This window comes from Geotrypetes seraphini, chromosome 6 (genome assembly GCF_902459505.1).
Source record: "Geotrypetes seraphini chromosome 6, aGeoSer1.1, whole genome shotgun sequence".
In the NCBI taxonomy this organism is placed as follows: domain Eukaryota; kingdom Metazoa; phylum Chordata; class Amphibia; order Gymnophiona; family Dermophiidae; genus Geotrypetes; species Geotrypetes seraphini.
This window is the reverse complement of record NC_047089.1, coordinates 112,950,519-112,968,975: the sequence shown is the minus strand read 5'-3', so window position 1 is coordinate 112,968,975 and position 18,457 is coordinate 112,950,519. Positions and strand designations below refer to the sequence as shown.

The 18,457-nt window shown below is 43.6% G+C and overlaps 1 protein-coding gene across 1 annotated transcript in view; it reads right to left on the bottom strand.

Annotated features, from left to right (window-relative positions):
- The window catches only part of HERC2 (HECT and RLD domain containing E3 ubiquitin protein ligase 2), a 3,346,202-nt gene that overhangs the window by 1,651,772 nt on the left and 1,675,973 nt on the right, over positions 1-18,457 (bottom strand). Inside the window, 1 exon segment of the mRNA XM_033948978.1 lies at positions 7,831-8,021. Within this exon segment, the coding sequence (XP_033804869.1) occupies positions 7,831-8,021 (191 nt within the window).

The following is an 18,457-nucleotide window of genomic DNA, read 5'->3' as shown; positions in this document are numbered from 1 at the left end:
CTCAATAAGTATACCATGGAGGAAAGAAGGGATACAGGAGACATAATACACGTTTAAATACTTGAAGGGTATTAACCTACAAACAAATCTATTTTAGAGATAGAGAAGCAGTAAAACTACAGAATATAATATGAGGTTGCGAGGTGAGACTAAGGAGTAATGTCAGGAAATACGTCTTCACGGAGAAGGTGGTGGATGCCTGGAAGAGCTGGTACAGGCAAAAAAGTTTTAAAATATTTGGGATAAACACAAAGGATCCCTAAACAGAAAGAGGATAGTTATCAACACAAAACTCGACAGATCAAAAACAATATCTTTATTTATGATGTGCAGGAGTGGTGCTTAAATAGAAGCCCAGCAAATGGGGAAGAACATAAGAATTGCTGCTGCTGGGTCAGGCCAGTGGTCCATAGTGCCCAGCAGTCCACTCACGTGGCGACCCCCGGGTCAAAGACCAGTGCTCTAAATGAGTCCAGCCTCACCTGCATATGTTCCAGTTTAGCAGGAACTTGTCCAACTTTGTCTTGAATCCCTGGAGGGCGTTTTCCCCTATAACAGACTCCGGAAGAGCATTCCAGGTTTCTAACACTCTCTGGGTGAAGAAGAAATTCCTTATGTTTCTACGGAATCTATCCCCTTTCAACTTTAGAGAGTGCCCTCTCGTTCTCCCTACCATGGAGAGGGTGAACAATCTGTCTTTATCTGCTAAGTCTATGCCCTTCAGTATTTTAAATGTTTTGATCATGTCCCCTCTCAGTCTCCTCTTTTCAAGGGAGAAGAGGCCCAGTTTCTCCAATCTATCACTGTACGGCAACTCCTCCAGCCTCTTAACCATTTTTGTCGCTCTTCTATGGACCCTTTCGAGTAGTACCGTGTCCTTCTTCATGTATGGCAACCAATGCTGGATGCAGTATTCCAGGTGAGGACACACCATGGCCTGGAACAGCGGCATGATAACTTTTTCTCCGATCTGTTCATGATCCCCTTATCATTCCTAGCATTCTGTTCGCCCTTTTCGCCGATGCTGCACATTGTGCGGATGGCTTCATTGACTTGTTGATCAGAACTCCCGGAAGTCTCTTTCATGGGAAGTCTCTACAAGTACCGACCCAGACATCCTGTATTCGTGCATGAGATTTTTGTTACCGACTTACATCACTTTACACTTATCCACGTTGAACCTCATCTGCCATGTTGATGCCCATTTCTCAAGCTTGATTATGTCACGGTGAAGATCTTCACAATCCCCCTTTGTCTTCACTACTCTGAATAACTTTGTATAGTCTGCAAATTTAATCAACTCACTTGTCATACCAATGTTCAGATCATTTATAAAGATGTTGAAGAGAACGGATCCAAGCACTGAGCCCTGAGGCACCCCACTGGTGACACTCTTCTAGTCCAGTATTGTCCATTTACCCCCACTCTCTGTTTCCTATGCTCTAGCCAGTTTTTAATCCACATGAGTATTTCACCCTTGATTCCATGGCTCACAATTTTCCAAAGTAGTCGTTCATGTGGAACCTTGTCGAACGCCTTCTGAAAATCCAGATATACAATGTTGACCGGGTCGCCTTTGTCTATCTGTCTGTTTACTCCCTCGAAGAAGTACAGCAAGTTCGTCAAACAAGATCTGCCTTTGCTAAAACCGTGCTGGCTGGTCCTCATCAGACCGTATCCAACAAAGTGATTAATGATGTGGTTCTTTATCAGCGCCTCTACCATTTTTCCCAGTACCGAGGTCAGACTCACCGGTCTGTAGTTTCCTGGATCTCCCCTCAAACCTTTTTTGAAGATCGGCGTAACATTTGCCACCTTCCAGTTTTGCGGAATCTTTCCCGATTTGATCGACAGATTAGCTATTAGTTGAAGCAGTTCAGCTATAGTCCCTTTCAGTTCCTTGATGACCCTCGGATGGATGCCATCCGGTCCCAGGAATTTATCGCTCTTAAGCCTATCGATTTGCCTGCATACCTCTTCTAGACTGATCGTCAACCCTGTCAGTTTCCTGTCTTCATTCCCAGCATATAGCCTGATGGGTTCTGGTATGCTGTGTATATTCTCTTCGGTAAATACAGACACAAAAAATGTGTTCATTTTGTCGGTGATTGTTTTGTCCTCCTTTAGCACTCCCTTTATTCCATGGTCATCCAACGGTCTCACCGCTTCCTTTGTGGGTCCCCTTAATATATCTAAAGAGCGGCTTCAAGTTTTTCATCTCCTTGGCTATTTTTCCCTCGTAGTCTCTTTTGTCTCCTTTTACCGCCTTATGGCACATGTGTTGATGTTGTTTGTGCTTATTCCAGTTTTCGTCCGTTCTTGACCTTTTCCATTCCTTAAATAAAGTTTTCTTGTCTCTGATCGCTTCCTTCACCTCTACAGTGAGCCACGCTGGTTCCTTGTTCTTTTTCCTCTTGGAATCCCTTGTTAATACACAGTATATATAGATTTTGCATCTAGGTGGCTGTGTCCTTAAAAAGGGACCATATTTGCTCTAGTATTTTTACAGTGCTTATCCTCTTCTTAATCTTCTTCCCCACCATGAGTCTCATCCCTTTGTAATTCCCTTTTTGGAAGTTTGGTGCCTTGGCCGTTGTTCTGGACCGATGTTTCGCCCCTGCGTCCAGGTCGAAGAGGATCAGGTAGTGATCACTGTTTCCCAGTGTCCCTTCTACTTCTACACCTTGTGCTGGTCCTCGCAGTCCATTTAGAATTAAGTCCAGAATTGCATGTCCTCTTGTATTTTCCTTGACAAGTTGTTCCCGGAAGCAATTGCCTACAGCATCTAGGAACTTGGTCTCCCTAGCACAGCTGGAGGAGCCTAGTTCCAGTCTATTCCCAGATAGTTGAAGTCACCCATGATAACTGTGTTGCCTCCCTTGCAGTTGCGTTTAATCTCGTCCGTCATATCTCCATCAATTTCTTCGGACTACCCTGAGTAGGAAGATGATGCTGGATGAACTTCTACTATCTTTGTCCCATATAGGGCAAGACGAATCAAGGGGGGTGGGGTGGGCTGGAGTTAGCTGTGACAGCAACTCCAATGGGACAGTGTGGGGTGGTGTAGCCAATGCAGGACAGACTTTTATGGTACCTGTCCCATATGCGGGAAAACAGGATCAAGAGCAATTATAATAAGTACTTTATACCACATTCAAATCATTTTATCTATCTAGGGGAGGGGTGAGGGGAGACCATCTTATACTGAAACTTAGCAAGTAAAATGAATAATTACTGGTTTGTTGCCTTGAGAATGAAAGTGATTTTGAACAGACTCGATGGACCACATAGGTCTTTATCTGTTGTCATTTACAGTCATTCATCATTTATTATAACAGTGTTTCATTAGCTACTTGAGAGACAAATTGAGTTTAAAATTGCTTATTTAGTTCACCATACTCTACGTGCAAAAGCTTCTAATGATCTAGCGCTATTTTTTTTCTCAGCTATGCTGTTCTTCCAATAGGTTGAATGGTTCTCTTTTATTTCATTTTTCTCAATTTAAAAGAATAAGGTATAAACATCAATTTTATTCCTCTTTTGTAAATGCAGCAATTTCAATTTCAAATGATTTACCAGTACAATTAAGAACTGAAATTAATCTAAAAGTTTTGTAAGATATTGAAAACTTTTTTTTATATATGATATTCAGTTGAATCTCGATTAACTGGTATTCAAGCAATTGGCGTTCACATAACCAACAAAAATAATTGTTGTTAAAAAAAAAACAAAAAAAAAACCTCCCCTCACTCTCTCCAGCCCCAAAACAGCAGCAGCAGTCCTGAGTTGTGAACCACCCTCTCTATAGCCCCAAAGCAGTGGCAGCAATCCTGAGCCATGAACCCTCCCCCTGCTTCCAACCTCAAAGCAGCAGCAGTGGCAGCGGTTCTGAGTCACAACCTTCCCTCCCTTACCCAAAGCTGCAGCCAGTCAGCATTGAAAACAGGCTGCTCATAGTGAGCTTCAGCAGGGTCTTTCCTCTTTAGTGTCACTTCTGATACGCAGCGAGTGGTAGACACCTGAAATGCTCTCCCAGAGGAGGTTATTACGGAATCCACTGTGCCAGGATTCAAAGGCAAATTAGATGCACATCTCCTTACGAGAGGCATAGAGGGATATGGTTGACTAAAACTACATCAGGTGTACACCTGACTGGGCCTCCGCGTGTGCGGATCGCCGGACTCGATGGATCAAGGGTCTGATCCGGAGATGGCAGTTCTTATGGCAAAGGAAAGGCCCTGCTGGAGCTGGCCGCAAGCAACCTGTTTTCAGCACTGCCTCTGTTGACTTTGTGTCACTGCCGCAGCTTCAGTAAGTGACGGAGTTCCAAGAGTCCAGACTTGAGTGGAGGGAGGGAGACCAGATGTGTGTGTGTGTGTGGAGGTGAGAGTCCAGCAAAGTACAAGAGAGTGGAGATTGATGGATGTTGGACCCATAAGAGGGTGGAGAAGGGGGGAAAGAAAGTGGGAGAGAAGGGGGCAGAGAAAGAGACCCAGAAAGAAGGGAACAACAGAAGCTGGACCTAAAAGTGGGGATGGGGGAATGTTGGAGTGAGGTGAGAACTGACAAATCTATTTGCAAAGTAACTCTCAAGCAACCAGTAACAACAATTATCCAGCTTCCACCAACCCTCATGAGTGCTGGATAACTGAGAGTTTACTGTAAAATCCATCTGTGGCGTTAACATAGGATATTGTAATATTCCCATAGAATGTATATGGTTTCTTTGCTGTAAATTGCCTTGAACTAATTGGAATTATTGTGATTCACAAATCTTGTGTTAGATTAGAAAAACATTTTCTGCCACTGCCCTGGTGACTGCAGATGAAAAAACTCAAACAGAGCAATCTCTACTTACCTTATTCCCAATGCAACAGCTCTGGTAGCCCCCACACCAATGGCCTAATGCAGCAATGTGATTTCTTCAGCATGCTGTGTCAGGCCATCAATGTTGCTTCGAAGTTGCTACAATGTGTATGCATAATTTACCCTCTATGAAGTGGCAACTAGTGCTGCCCGATTCACGATTTGAATCGATTCAAATTGATTCAATTTTTTAAAAAAATTGGCCTCCCGATTCAATGACTGACCCTTCCCCCGTGCCTTCCTAAAGCAGGAGCTGCAGTGCTGCCTCTTGCTGGCCATCCGCTGCCGCTTCTGCTTGAGGGGAGAGGGTCAGTCAGAAAGGCCTCCCCCAGCTCTTACCTTAAGGTTAATACAGCAGCCTGCAGGATTGCTGGTGTTATAGTGATACTTGCAGCTGCCCATCATCCTCAGCGGCACGTTCTCTCTGCTACGGTCCTGCCCCTGCTCTAACATTAGGGGCAGGATCGCGGCAGAAAGAACATGCCACTGAGGATAACGGGCAGCTGCAGGGATCACTAAAGCACCAGCGATCCTGCAGGCTGCTGTATTAGCCTTAAGGTAAGAGCAGGGAATCTGGGGGAAGATTCAGGCTTGCATGCTGCCGCGGCTGACCCGGAAGCCTTTTCTCTGACGCGTTTGCGTTTTGCTAGAAGGAAGCTTCCGGGTCAGCCGGCAGCAGCGTGCAGGATCTGCTGCAAGTGGTCTGAAGAGGAAGACAGAGGCTCGCCGAAAATTGGCTGTCTGACAATGCCACTGTCAATACCCCAATAAAATCTATTATTTTTCATTCTGGTTATAACCTATCTATTCTTATCGCCACAAGAGAACTTTTATATATCTTTATCTATCTATGATATACATATCACAGCTCAGGACTATAAGTTAAGTTTGCTTAGTTCTTCGACTTAAAAAACTATCTAATCATTACAGTGCTCAAACGCCAATATTTTTTCAAAATACAAAGCATACATGGAATGATATAATGTTACCGTTTACCCTTCATGCGATGATTGGGCTGTGAGGTGGTTTTTCTGGGGCTCGCCCCAGTTTTCCCCTCCTTGATTCTGAGCAAGTTTTGGTGAACTGTGTTACATCATTCAATCAACTTTACTCTTTGAACAGGTCCATAGAGTGATTTTTTCTCTTTCTGATATATGCACCTTTTCACTCTTGTTACATCGTGTGTAACTTGTCCCCAATTTTCATATGTAATTAATAAGAAGGCATTTGTGGCGGGGAGGAGGAGGAAGAGTGCCTTCGTGGTGAGGAGGCAGGCCTGTGCAGAGGGAAGAAGGAGTAAGAGAGGTGAGGGGAGATGCCAGACCTGGGGTGAAGTGAAGGAAAGAGAGAAACCAAATAAAAAGAATGGGAGGAAAGCAGAGAGGTGCTGGACTAAAGGAGAGAGGGAGAGAGAAATGCAAGACCACAAGGGGAAGGGTACAAGATGGACAGATACTGCTCCAAAATAGGTGGGCAGGGTGCAGGATGGCAGGATAGATAGTAGGAGAAAGCCTGTACCTGGGGAAGGGGATACAGGAGGTAAGGAAGAGAAAAAGAAGAAGCTGGATATGGGGAGAGATAAGATGCTCGGCATGAAGAGAGCATAGGAACAGGGACACAAGGAGGACAGTACTGGAGAGGAAAATAGGGACAGGGACACAGAAGAGAGATGCTGGATGAAAGGGTAGTTGAGAAAAGGAGAGATGGTGGATCTGTGGATGGTGGGGTCCATTGCTGCAGCTGTGGGGGGATGAAGATGAACAAAAGGAAAGATGCCAGACCTCCGGGGGAGCAAAGGGAAACAGAAGGGGAGGACAGAGATGGAAGATGGATGGTTAGCACAAAGAAAGAAGGAGAGCCTGATCAGAAGACAACCTGATCAACATGATTTGAAAAATGACCAGATAACAAAAAGTTAGGAAAATACTTTTATTTTCTGTTTTGTGATTACAATGTCAGATTTGAAATGTGTATCCTTCCAGAGCTGGTGTTGGACCGCGAACGTGAGCTAAGATTTAACAGAGAGAGAAAAAGTATTTTTTGTTTGTTTATTTTGTTTACACCATAAGACCAGTATGGGTAGGAGAGGGCAAAGGGGCTGAAGAGACTATAAAATAAACCCACCAGGATGTTTGGAAAAAACCACCCAATCGGGCAGCACTAGTGGCAATTGCTAGAGCTGTTGAACTGGGAGTAAGGTAAGTACAGTATTTCCTCATGTATAGGCTGTGGCTTATACATGGGTTTTACAATCCTGTGTAGTGGGTGCGGCTTCCTTATATGGGGTGGTCCATCTAAAGACATTGTAGATAAGCTGCCCCATTAGATAAGCCACGCTACTGGAGTTCCCCGTACTTTTTAAAATAGCACCCTCACTGGACGGCTGCCGGCTGCCTCCTCCAATGTCACAGGGCAGGAACAATCTTTTTGGGATCCAGCCTGGCTCCGCATAGCTTCCTCAATGCCTGCCGTGAGTTCTCATGAGTCCCGCAAGAACTGATGGCAGGCATTGAGGAAGCAACGCGGGGCCAGGATAGATGCCGAAAAAGATTGCTGCTGGCCGCAACATTGGAGGAGGCAGCCAGTAGCCATCCAGTGAGGGAGCTATTTTAAAAGATATGTGGGATTCCAGTAGCGCTGCAGCTTATCTAAAGGGCGGCTTATCTACAAGTTTTAAAATGAGAATTGGCATTTCCTGCGGCCTATACATGAGGAAATACAGTAGTAGTTGTTCTGGGTTCTCATATATGCTTTAAAAGGGAGATACTGGACTAGGTGGAAAGAAGAGGAAAGAGAAAAAAAAGGAAAATGAAGAACAGGAAAGGAGGGAAGAGAGGAGAAAAGGTATTCACAGCATTAATTTAAAGGAAACACATAAAATTCAGTATAATTCAACCAAACTAGAGTGTTACTCATTTTTTTTAGTAAAGATCAAAACCTTAAACATCCAGTAGTTAAACTTACCTTTCCCTGTGACCCAGAGGACTGCCAGCACTGTTCACTGCCATCGATAAGACGTGAAGCCTGATTCGCAGAAGAAGACACATTCAGATTTTTAACTATTCGGGACCAATCATCTATCAGCATTCCTTGCTGATTGTTGTGACGCTGCTTTAGCTGTTTTCCAGAACGACCACAAAATACTGGTGATTGACCTGTTGTATTAGAAAGGGGTCAGTAATAAGAATAACGGAGGAGCCCGGAGCAGTTATGTGTACCATCCACACCATTCAAAGTTAAGTCGTTGTTAAATATATCATTTTATTTTATTTAAGTTTGATTTGATATTATTTAGTCTTTGTTTGGTGGAGGAGACTGTGAACAACTATGATGGTCTCCTTAACAGCTGCTCCGTGATTTTTTCACCGGACCTCAGCTGTGGGTCTGAGTGTTCACTTAACCATATCAGCCTTGTGTTGAAACAAGTACTAGTGTTTGAATTAAAGAAGAAAGGTGATCAGTAAAAGAGTTAATCATAGTATCACCTTGGATAAGTAAGTTCCCTTGCTGTTGTTGAGTATTAGAAAGTATACCATATATGACAAACTAATCAATCATTACTCTCTTTCAAATTTTATCAGCACTTACAAGCTGAAGGCACTCAAAAACATCTTTGTATGTACTAGAAAAGCTACTAAATTATTTTTCAGAATTTATATTCATTTATTCATATACCTCTTATATCCTAAGTGGTTTACATTCAGGTACTTTTATCATATTTCCCTGTCTGTCCTGGTGGGCTCAAACTCTATCTAGTGTACCTGGGTTAATGAGGGGATTAAGTGACTTGCCTAGGGTCACAAGTAACAGCAAGGGATTTGAACCCACAGCCTCAGGGTGCTGAGGCTGTAGCTCTAACCCCTGCGCCACACACTCTCCACTTGGGATCTAGCAAGGTACTTGAGACCTGGATTGGCCACTGTTGGAAACAGGATACTGGACTTGATGGAACTTCGCTCTGTCCCAGCATGGCAATTCTTATGTTCTTATGTCCGTGTTTTTACAATATTTTAATTATATTTATTTATTTTACTTTTTAAATTTTGTATACACCACCTGGAAGCCCAAACATTAATGCAGTGTACTATTGAGGGCTCACAAACCCTCACAACTGAGGGCTCACAAACTGAGTTTGCATCTGAGGAAACAGAGGGTTAAGTGACTTTCCCAAGTTCACAAGTAGCTGCAATGGGATTTCAACCAAGCTCCCCTAGTTCTCAGCCAACTGCTCTAAGTGAATTATTTTCTTAAAAGTAACAATGACAAAGAAAAAAATAAGCGTTCTGCTATTACACTTATCTTACCCTATCTAGTGTGGTTGTTGAGTTAATTCACTGATAACACACGGGGATCTGAGGCCTCTCCTCTTTATTAAAACAATTAACTTTATAAGCATTAGTTTGTCTGAGATAAGTGTAATAGCAGAACGCTTATCGCTGTATTTATTTTTCAAAAAGATTGAAGATTACACATGACAAGTCACTTAATCCCCCATTGCCCCAGATACGAGCCCACTGAGACAGATAGGGAAAAATGCTTGAGTACCTGAATATAAACCACATAGGCTATAAGTAGTATATAAATACTAATAATAAATAAATATACAGTTCATTAGCAAGACTCAATAACTCGACAGGGCTGTTTCGGCTGGCTCACCTTCATCAGGAGTTGAAAACTCTCTGCTTCAATGTATAATGCTATCAATTGAGTTAAAAAGCATGTGTACAATTCACATATACAAGCACAGAAATGGGGGCTCATGCAATGATCAATCTACAATTAAACTGAAAGTGTGTTCCTATATACAGCAGATAGAGTAGAATAATTTGGGATAAGGAAGATGTCTATCGTAAGTTAAAAAATTAAGAGAATATTACAAGGCAATTGAATTTGTGAATTTTGTGCTATTTGTCTTTCCTTCCCACAAAGATTTAGATGTTTATGGATAGCCAGAATATCTTGGGATTCCTTGCAGTGTGGAATAAATGAGCAGAGAAATTTTATAAATATAATTTGTTTGTTTTTGGTTTTTTACAAGATAAGGAGCACATCCTGCACTAGCATTTTCAGAAACTTTGTTTTCAGGGGTTTGAAGAGAAGTTGTTGGGTTTTTTTTTCCCATGATTTGAGTACATCTACACTGGAGAGGTAAAAGTAATTTATAGCTATGAGACAAGATAATTTGAAGAACAAGAGGGAAGAAGTGATTAAATTGCATTTTGAGTGGATAAAGAAAAAAAAGGAAAATGGACAAAAAACTGAAAGTATGGACTACATCTGTCACTTGATATTGGTAAGATAGACAAGAAATAAGAAATGGGAAATGGACTATTGTAAAAAAAAAAAAAAAAAGTGAAAAACTGAGGCTAACAGCAACACAATTAAGAAAATGCCAATAACGGTAGAAAACAGTTTTATTTTCAGTTTTTAGAGATCATAATATTTCAGCTTTAAGACTGTTCAGTTCTGTCTTAAGCACATTTCTGCTAAACAAATGCTCTATTTGTAGCACTATTCTACTCAGTCTAACTTCTCTGTTACTACTGTATTTTGCAGATGCTGTCTGCATGTTTCTCTCATTTATAGGCCTTCATAACAGGTCATGGTAAAGGCAAGTAAGAACTTCAGAAGAAGTCTTGCTCATTAGTTTCTTGTCCCCTCTGCTACAATTTTGTTTTCAGTGGGGTGGGACACAGCAGAAAGAAGGCTCTATGCTAGGCACAGGTAGAATGTATGCATCACTACTGCTGCCAGTGTTTTCTAGCATATGAAAGCAGACAGAGAAGAGAAAATACTGTATCACAGTAGGGGGGGAGGGAGTAGAAAGAATGGTACTGAATTGTGGGCAAAGGGTGGGCACTGGTACAAGAACTAGCTCAGGGCATCACAATCCCTTGAGCTGACTCTGCTGCTGAGAATGTTTTAGAGCTTTTTTTTTTTTTTTTTTTTAGTGAAAACTGATATGTTAAAGGATTTTGACAGATTAGTGGTAATGACAGTACATAATGGGATGTGTGTGTGTGTGGGGGGGGAGGTTTCCTCACAAGGAATGTTCAGAATAGTGGTCTTCACTAATTTTTGAGCTGGGGCCACTTTGGATCAAATGAGTTGAAGGAGAGCTGCCAAATATTTTCTCACAAATGACTGCAACACTGCTGATTAGCATGTGCAAGTGACATCCATCCTCAATAGCCTACATCTCTCTGAAAATCTCACCTATACCAGTTTCCAGATACGCCAAGAGTGGGCTTATCCCAAAAAGTGAGACTAAAGGCTTATCAGTGAGGTCTATTTCTCATAGAAAGAGCAGAGAGGGTATTTGGGATATCAATTTGGCATAGCAGCAGATGATCTGAGGAAGAGCTATTAGCACAAATAAACAGATAGAGGAACCAGTTCAAAAAATACTTTCCACTTTCAACGGTGCTCAGAATCCAAGATGGAATGTAAGAACTCAGAGTGGGGGATTAACCCCTACCAGAACTCTTGTGGTATCTATCATTGCACCATGACTGCTGTGAAAAGTTGTTTTGAAACATTGAATAAAATAAGTGATACTTTGTAACTTGCACACTTTCAAATTGCTTATAATGTATGAATGGTTCAAAGGTTAAGTAACTTAGCTGAAGATTGCTGCTAGCGTTAGTTTGGCTGGGTCCTGACGCGTTTCGCCTTACTGGCTTCCTCAGAGAACCCGCATACAATCTTGCATATTGTTATTTATCCTAAGAAAGACAGAAAAGTATGGTACATGTAAAAATGGGTATAAAAAACTCAAATTCATACCAAACTCTCGGCGCAGGAGGCAATGTACCTGGTTTGAAATCAGTCAAATTTTCTTTTCCTGTCACATGAGCGCTCAGCTGAGCACCCGATATTTATGCTTGAGAAGAGATGTCAATCAACTAGTGGAGAAACGCCCACCACTCCACTTCTTTATTCAGTCCCAAAGGAGTCACTGTCTGCCAGTGAAAGATCCAGCTCTGTTCATGCTTCCAAAGCCAAGTTTGAGAATCACCTCCTCTCCTGCAATGAGCCACCTCTAAAACCAAAAATTGTAATTCCTGTACTTGGTGCGGAACGGCCAACCAATGCTGCACAAGTGGAGCATTAATATCTCCCCTCCTGATTTTACTCATATGTTCGATGATGCGAGTCTTAACACTTCTGGTAGTATGTCCAATATAGAGAAGACCACATGGGCACAAAATCATGTAAACAACCCCTTGAGAATCACAATCTGAGTACTGTTGTAAAACATACTTCTTAGGTAATCTAGGATGACGAATGCATGAAGTTTCCAATGCTTGTGCACAAACAATGCAATGGCCACATTTAAAATGTCCTTTAGATGGTAAAGTTGCAGGCACCACTGCTGTACTCGTGAATTGTGAAGGGGACACACTGTCCCGTAAGTTCTTTCCCCTGGAATATGCAAAAAGAGGGGGTTGTGCTAAACATTCGTGAACCTGAAGAATGTGCCAATGGGCATTGATGATTTTTTTGATGTTGAAAACTTTATATGAATAAAGTAACGTGCACACCATGCGTGACTCAGACTCGCATCATCGAACATATGAGTAAAATCAGGAGGGGAGATATTAATGCTCCACTTGTGCAGCATTGGTTGGCCGTTCCGCACCAAGTACAGGAATTACAATTTTTGGTTTTAGAGGTGGCTCATTGCAGGAGAGGAGGTGATTCTCAAACTTGGCTTTGGAAGCATGAACAGAGCTGGATCTTTCACTGGCAGACAGTGACTCCTTTGGGACTGAATAAAGAAGTGGAGTGGTGGGCGTTTCTCCACTAGTTGATTGACATCTCTTCTCAAGCATAAATATCGGGTGCTCAGCTGAGCGCTCATGTGACAGGAAAAGAAAATTTGACTGATTTCAAACCAGGTACATTGCCTCCTGCGCCGAGAGTTTGGTATGAATTTGAGTTTTTTATACCCATTTTTACATGTACCATACTTTTCTGTCTTTCTTAGGATAAATAACAATATGCAAGATTGTATGCGGGTTCTCTGAGGAAGCCAGTAAGGCGAAACGCGTCAGGACCCAGCCAAACTAACGCTAGCAGCAATCTTCAGCTAAGTTACTTAACCTTTGAACCATTCATACATTATAAGCAATTTGAAAGTGTGCAAGTTACAAAGTATCACTTATTTTATTCAATGTTTCAAAACAACTTTTCACAGCAGTCATGGTGCAATGATAGATACCACAAGAGTTCTGGTAGGGGTTAATCCCCCACTCTGAGTTCTTACATTCCATCTTGGATTCTGAGCACCGTTGAAAGTGGAAAGTATTTTTTGAACTGGTTCCTCTATCTGTTTATTTGTGATTCCGTTTTTTGGAACTAGGCTTTTTTGACCTAACCCAGTCGTTTATATTGGGAAGAGCTATTAGCTACATTTATTGATAAGCAATACTCACATTTTGCTAGAAACTGTAGATAGCAGAATATTGCATCTTGGTCACAGACAGACCCTCAACAAATATGAAAGTAGTAAACATCAGTAATAGAGAAATGAAAGCAAAATTTAAATGAAAACCTCAAGTCAGACTCTGTATGACCACCAATACTAGAGATATTGAAACAGAAATGTACATTTTCCAAAGCTATCAACTAGGGGCTAGATCAGGGGTGGGCAACTCCAGTCCTTGAGGGCCTGAATCCAGTCGGGTTGTCAAGATTTCCCCAATAAATATGCATGAGATCTATTTGCATGAACTGCTTTCAATGCATATTCATTGAGGTTGCCGTGGGCCAATTTCCAAACAGTGATCCATGCTCAAAAGGCTTCCCATGCAAATGAGTTGAGTTGCATATCTGCCCTAATCCCACCCCACCAGTCATTGGAAAACCAACTCAACACATGTGCAGAGAATCCCAAACAGCTGAGCTGCAGGGGAAGCCCTGAAACAATCCTCCAATGCAAAATAAATCCCACTCAAGGGTCTCAGAAACCTACTTGGGTAAGGATATATTCAATCCAAGGATATATTAATCCATTACCAAGTTATTTAAGGTTTATGTTTCCATCATAAACCAAACAACCTCCACCTCCTTATTTATGCTATTAGTTTCTCCTATATCAAGCATTCATTATTTTATGTTTAAATGTATTTATTAATTTTCAATGTGCAAGCAAACACCTACAGCAAAACCAAACAGAACACTAACAATTATGCACAAGTAAAAAGCTCACCCCTCCCCATTCCCCCCCAAACAGAAACAAAAAGGGATTCCCAAGGATAGGAAATAGGGAGTGTGTGGCGCAGTGGTTGGATCTACAGCCTCAGCACCCTGGGGTCGTTGGTTCAAACCCCGCGCTGCTCCTTGTGACCCTGGGCAAGTCACTTAATCCTCCATAGCCCCAGGTATGTTAGATAGATTGTGAGCCCACCGGGACAGAGAGGGAAAAATGCTTGAGTACCTGATTGTATAAACCGCTTAGAGAACCTTGATAGGCGGTATATAAAATTCTAATAAACTTGAAACTTGAAAATCACAGTCAAATTATAAATTTAATAGGAGGAGTCACATGATGTGCTGAGTGGAGCAAGACACATCTTGCTGGAGCTCTGGGGCCCTTAGCCCCCTTTCCCCCTTTTATATCCTTTTTAAGTGCCTACTTCCTACACGTCGGGGTGTGAGCGGTACATGGACAAGTTTGTCACCCATACGAGCCCGGCTTTGAGTGGGAGAACAACGAGGAAAGATAAAGATGCGTGGTCACAAAAAACTGACCTGAAGATGGCGGCTGTGGAATCGGGCCCCGCGCTTCTCCTCTCTGAGGCACACATTGAGGCTCTGTCAGCATCGGTGGTGCATGCCCTTGAATCCAGATTTGATCAACTCTCCGGGCAGTTATCGGCGATGGACACTTTGTTGAACGACACGACTAGGCGCACCGGGGAGTTGGAGATGCGGGTGGCGCTGGTCGAGGATGCTCACACTTCCTCTGCTGCTGCTGTACTTTCCCTCCGAGAACAATTGCAGCGGCAATCAGAGAAACTTGAAAACCTTGAAAACCATTCTCAGAGGGATAATCTTCGCCTGGTGGGCTTGCCAGAAACTGTCTCCGATTCCCGCTTGCTGCCCGCTCTTGAGTCCTGGTTGCAGGCGGAGTTTACACTACCCTCTGGTATGGGGCCTTTACGGCTAAAGCGAGTGCACCCCCTGGGCAGGAGGGCAGATGATCGTGCACGTGCTCGGGTGGTTATATTCAAAGTCCATAACTATGCTCACAAGGCTGAATTGATGCGGCAATACAAGCTCAAAAGGAACACCATCTGCTGATGAGGGGGACCCGATCAGGCTCTTCCAGGATTACTCCCCGGCCCTACAGGAATGTCACCGGCGATTTTCCCGGGTATGTTCAGCGCTCTACGATCGGAAACAGCGTTTCATGCTACTTTACCCGGCGCTTTTGAAGATCTGGACGGGAACCGGATGGAAGTTGTACGACTCCGTGGAAGCGGCTATTTGGATGCCCTACCTTCGGAGTCTGGACCTCCTACTGCTTCCTGAGTTCTTGGTGGTGAGGAGGTGGTCTTGTGTTTCTGAGCCTTTACCGGGTCATCCTGGCAGGAGGCTGCAGTTTTGTGGAGGCCTAAAGGTGTTCGTACCTTTTGGTGTATGAGACGCCTTGTGTTTCTAGCACTTCGTGCATGGGTAATCCCTGCCCATAACTCTTTGATGTTGTTTTGCTTATGGAACTGCCCTGACCTGGGACTGGACTGCGAGATGATGCTTGGGGATGTGATGGGTTTGTTGCTAATGTTCTGGGGTTTTGGAAGTTTTGGGAAGTGTGATTGATTGCCTGATTGCCTGTTGGAAGGGTATTTTATGGGGTGTCTTTTGGGGTAGGGTGTTTTGTATGATGGGGGGGCTGGGGAGTATGAATGTGTCTTGTATGTCAGCGTAGTTCTTGGATCTCTCTGGCGTGCTCTTCCCCTTTTTTCTCTTAAGCTGTTTGCATGTTTGCGAGGGGGGGGTCTGTTTGTGGTTTCCTTGATTTCTGGTCCCCTTCATGATTGGGGCTTGGGGAGTACCCCTTATGGGGCTTTAGGCTTCTTTATTCACCTATATCTTGGCTCCCCTCGGCCCGCCTGGACTGTTTCTCACTGACCCTTTTAAGAGTTTTCTTTTGGCTGTTACTGCTGTATATGGTTCCTTTGCGGGGCTCCCCGTGGTCCTCACTGGGTTGGGTGGGGGCCCCGATGTACTCAGGATGTGGCATCCACCTTTGTATATGAATGTCTGTTTGTTTTTCTTTTTTCCTTGAGTTCTAAATGGGGGGGGCTGGGGGCCCGATCCCATCATAGTGACTCCCTCGCTCAGTCCCACCTGGGTGGTGCAGTGCGGGTTATTGTATTGCTGGGTTTTCGGGGGGTTGTTTTGTATTTGATGGGGGGTGTTGGGTTGTTAGGTTGGATGGGTGGGCAGGGGGGTGGGAGGACCTCCTTCACTATTTGTATTCAGTTTCTTGGGATCATTATTTTTGTTCTCCTTTTCAGGCTCTGCCTTCTGTTTGGCATCACAGCTCTGGGGGATGGCTGGGCTCCTAGAGTAGTCTCACAATTTTTCCTTTGTCCTCTCTACTCTACGTTTTTCCTGATTTTCCGATCTGAGTACTCCTTTTAGGCTAACATCCTGGAATGTCGGGGGAATTACGTCACCGATTAAGCGGTTGAAAATATTAGCTGCTCGCCAGCGTTATCACTCGGACACCGCTTGCTTACAAGAAACCCGGTTGACGGACGTGGAGCATCTTAAGCTGGGTCGTCCTTGGGTGGGAGACGTCTATTTTGCCTCCTCTCAGGGCCGCCATGGTGGTATTGGAGTGATGGTCCTCGAGAAGGCTCTTGATGGTAGATATTTGCTCTTGCGTCTGACGTTGGGTGATAGTTGCTATCTGTTACTTATGGTTTATGGCCCTAACTCGTCTGAACCTGCCTTTTTATAAAAGATGACTCAGCTTTGCTCTAGCTACTCTGGGGCCCCGCTTCTTATCGTGGGCAATTTTAATTTGGTGATGGACCCGGCGTCTGATAAATCCAGTACATCTTTTGCCTCTTTGGGGGCTAAGGGTCGTCTTCTTTCTGACTTTTGTGATACATTCTCCATGGTAGACCCTTGGCATCTTCTTCATCCTGAAGTCCGTGATTATACTCATTTATCTCGGGCCCAAAAAGCACAGTTACTTACCGTAACAGTTGTTATCCAGGGACAGCAGGCAGCTATTCTAACAAGTGGGTGATGTGATCTAACGGAGCCCCGATGCGGACGCCTCACAAGCAGTCTTGCTTGAAGAAACTTGAAGTTTCGAGTCGCCCGCACCACGCATGCGTGAGTGCCTTCTTGCCCAGCATAGAACGCGTCTCCTCAGTTCAGATAGCTAGCAGAGAAGCCAACTCAGGGGAGGTGGGTGGGAAGTGAGAATAGCTGCCTGCTGTCCCTGGATAACAACTGTTACGGTAAGTAACTGTGCTTTATCCCAGGACAAGCAGGCAGGTATTCTCACAAGTGGGTGACCTCCAAGCTAACCAAAGTGGGATGGTGGGAGAGTTGGCAACTTAGGAGAATAAATTTTGCAATACTGTTTGGCCAAACTGTCCATCCTGTCTGGAGAAAGCATCCAGACAATAGTGAGAAGTGAAGGTGAGGACCATGTAGCAGCTCTACAAATTTCCTCAATAGGTGTAGATCTGAGGAAAGCCACAGAAGCTGCCATTGCTCTGACCTTATGGGCTGTGACTTTACTGTGAAGGGGTAATCCAGCTTGGGCTTAGCAAAAGAGATACAAGCCGCCATCCAGTTGGAGATGGTACGCTTAGAGACAGGACGTCCCAACTTGTTCGGATCAAAGGAGATGAAAAGTTGAGGAGCAGTTCTGTGTGGTTTGGTGCATTCCAGATAGAAAGCCAAAGCACGCTTACAGTCCAGAGTATGAAGAGCTGATTCTCCAGGATGAGAATGAGGCTTTGGAAAAAACACTGGAAGAACAATGGATTGATTGAGATGAAATTCCGAGACAACTTTAGGAAGGAATTTTGGATGAGTGCGAAGAACCACCTTGTCATGATGGAACGCTGTAAAAGGTGGATCCGCAACCAATGCTTGAAGCTCACTAACTCGATGAGCAGAAGTGAGGCCAATGAGAAACACAACTTTCCAAGTGAGATACTTCAGATGAGCCTTTTCAATAGGTTCAAATGGAAGTTTCATAAGCTGAGAAAGAACAATATTGAGGTCCCAAACCACTGGAGGAGGATTGACATGGAAAAGTCCTTTCATGAATCTGGAAACCACAGGATGAGCAGAGAGAGGTTTCCCTTGAAGCGACTGATGGAAAGCAGCAATTGCACTAAGATGGACTCGTATCGATGTAGACTTGAAGCCAGAATGAGAAAGGTGCAAAAGATAGTCCAAAACTGAAGATAAGGAGGAATGTTGAGGCTCCTGATGATGAGAAATACACCAAGTAGAAAATCTAGTCAATTTTTGGTGATAGCATTGTCTAGTAGCAGGCTTCCGTGAAGCTTCCAAAACATCCCTCACAGCTTGCGAAAACTGGAGA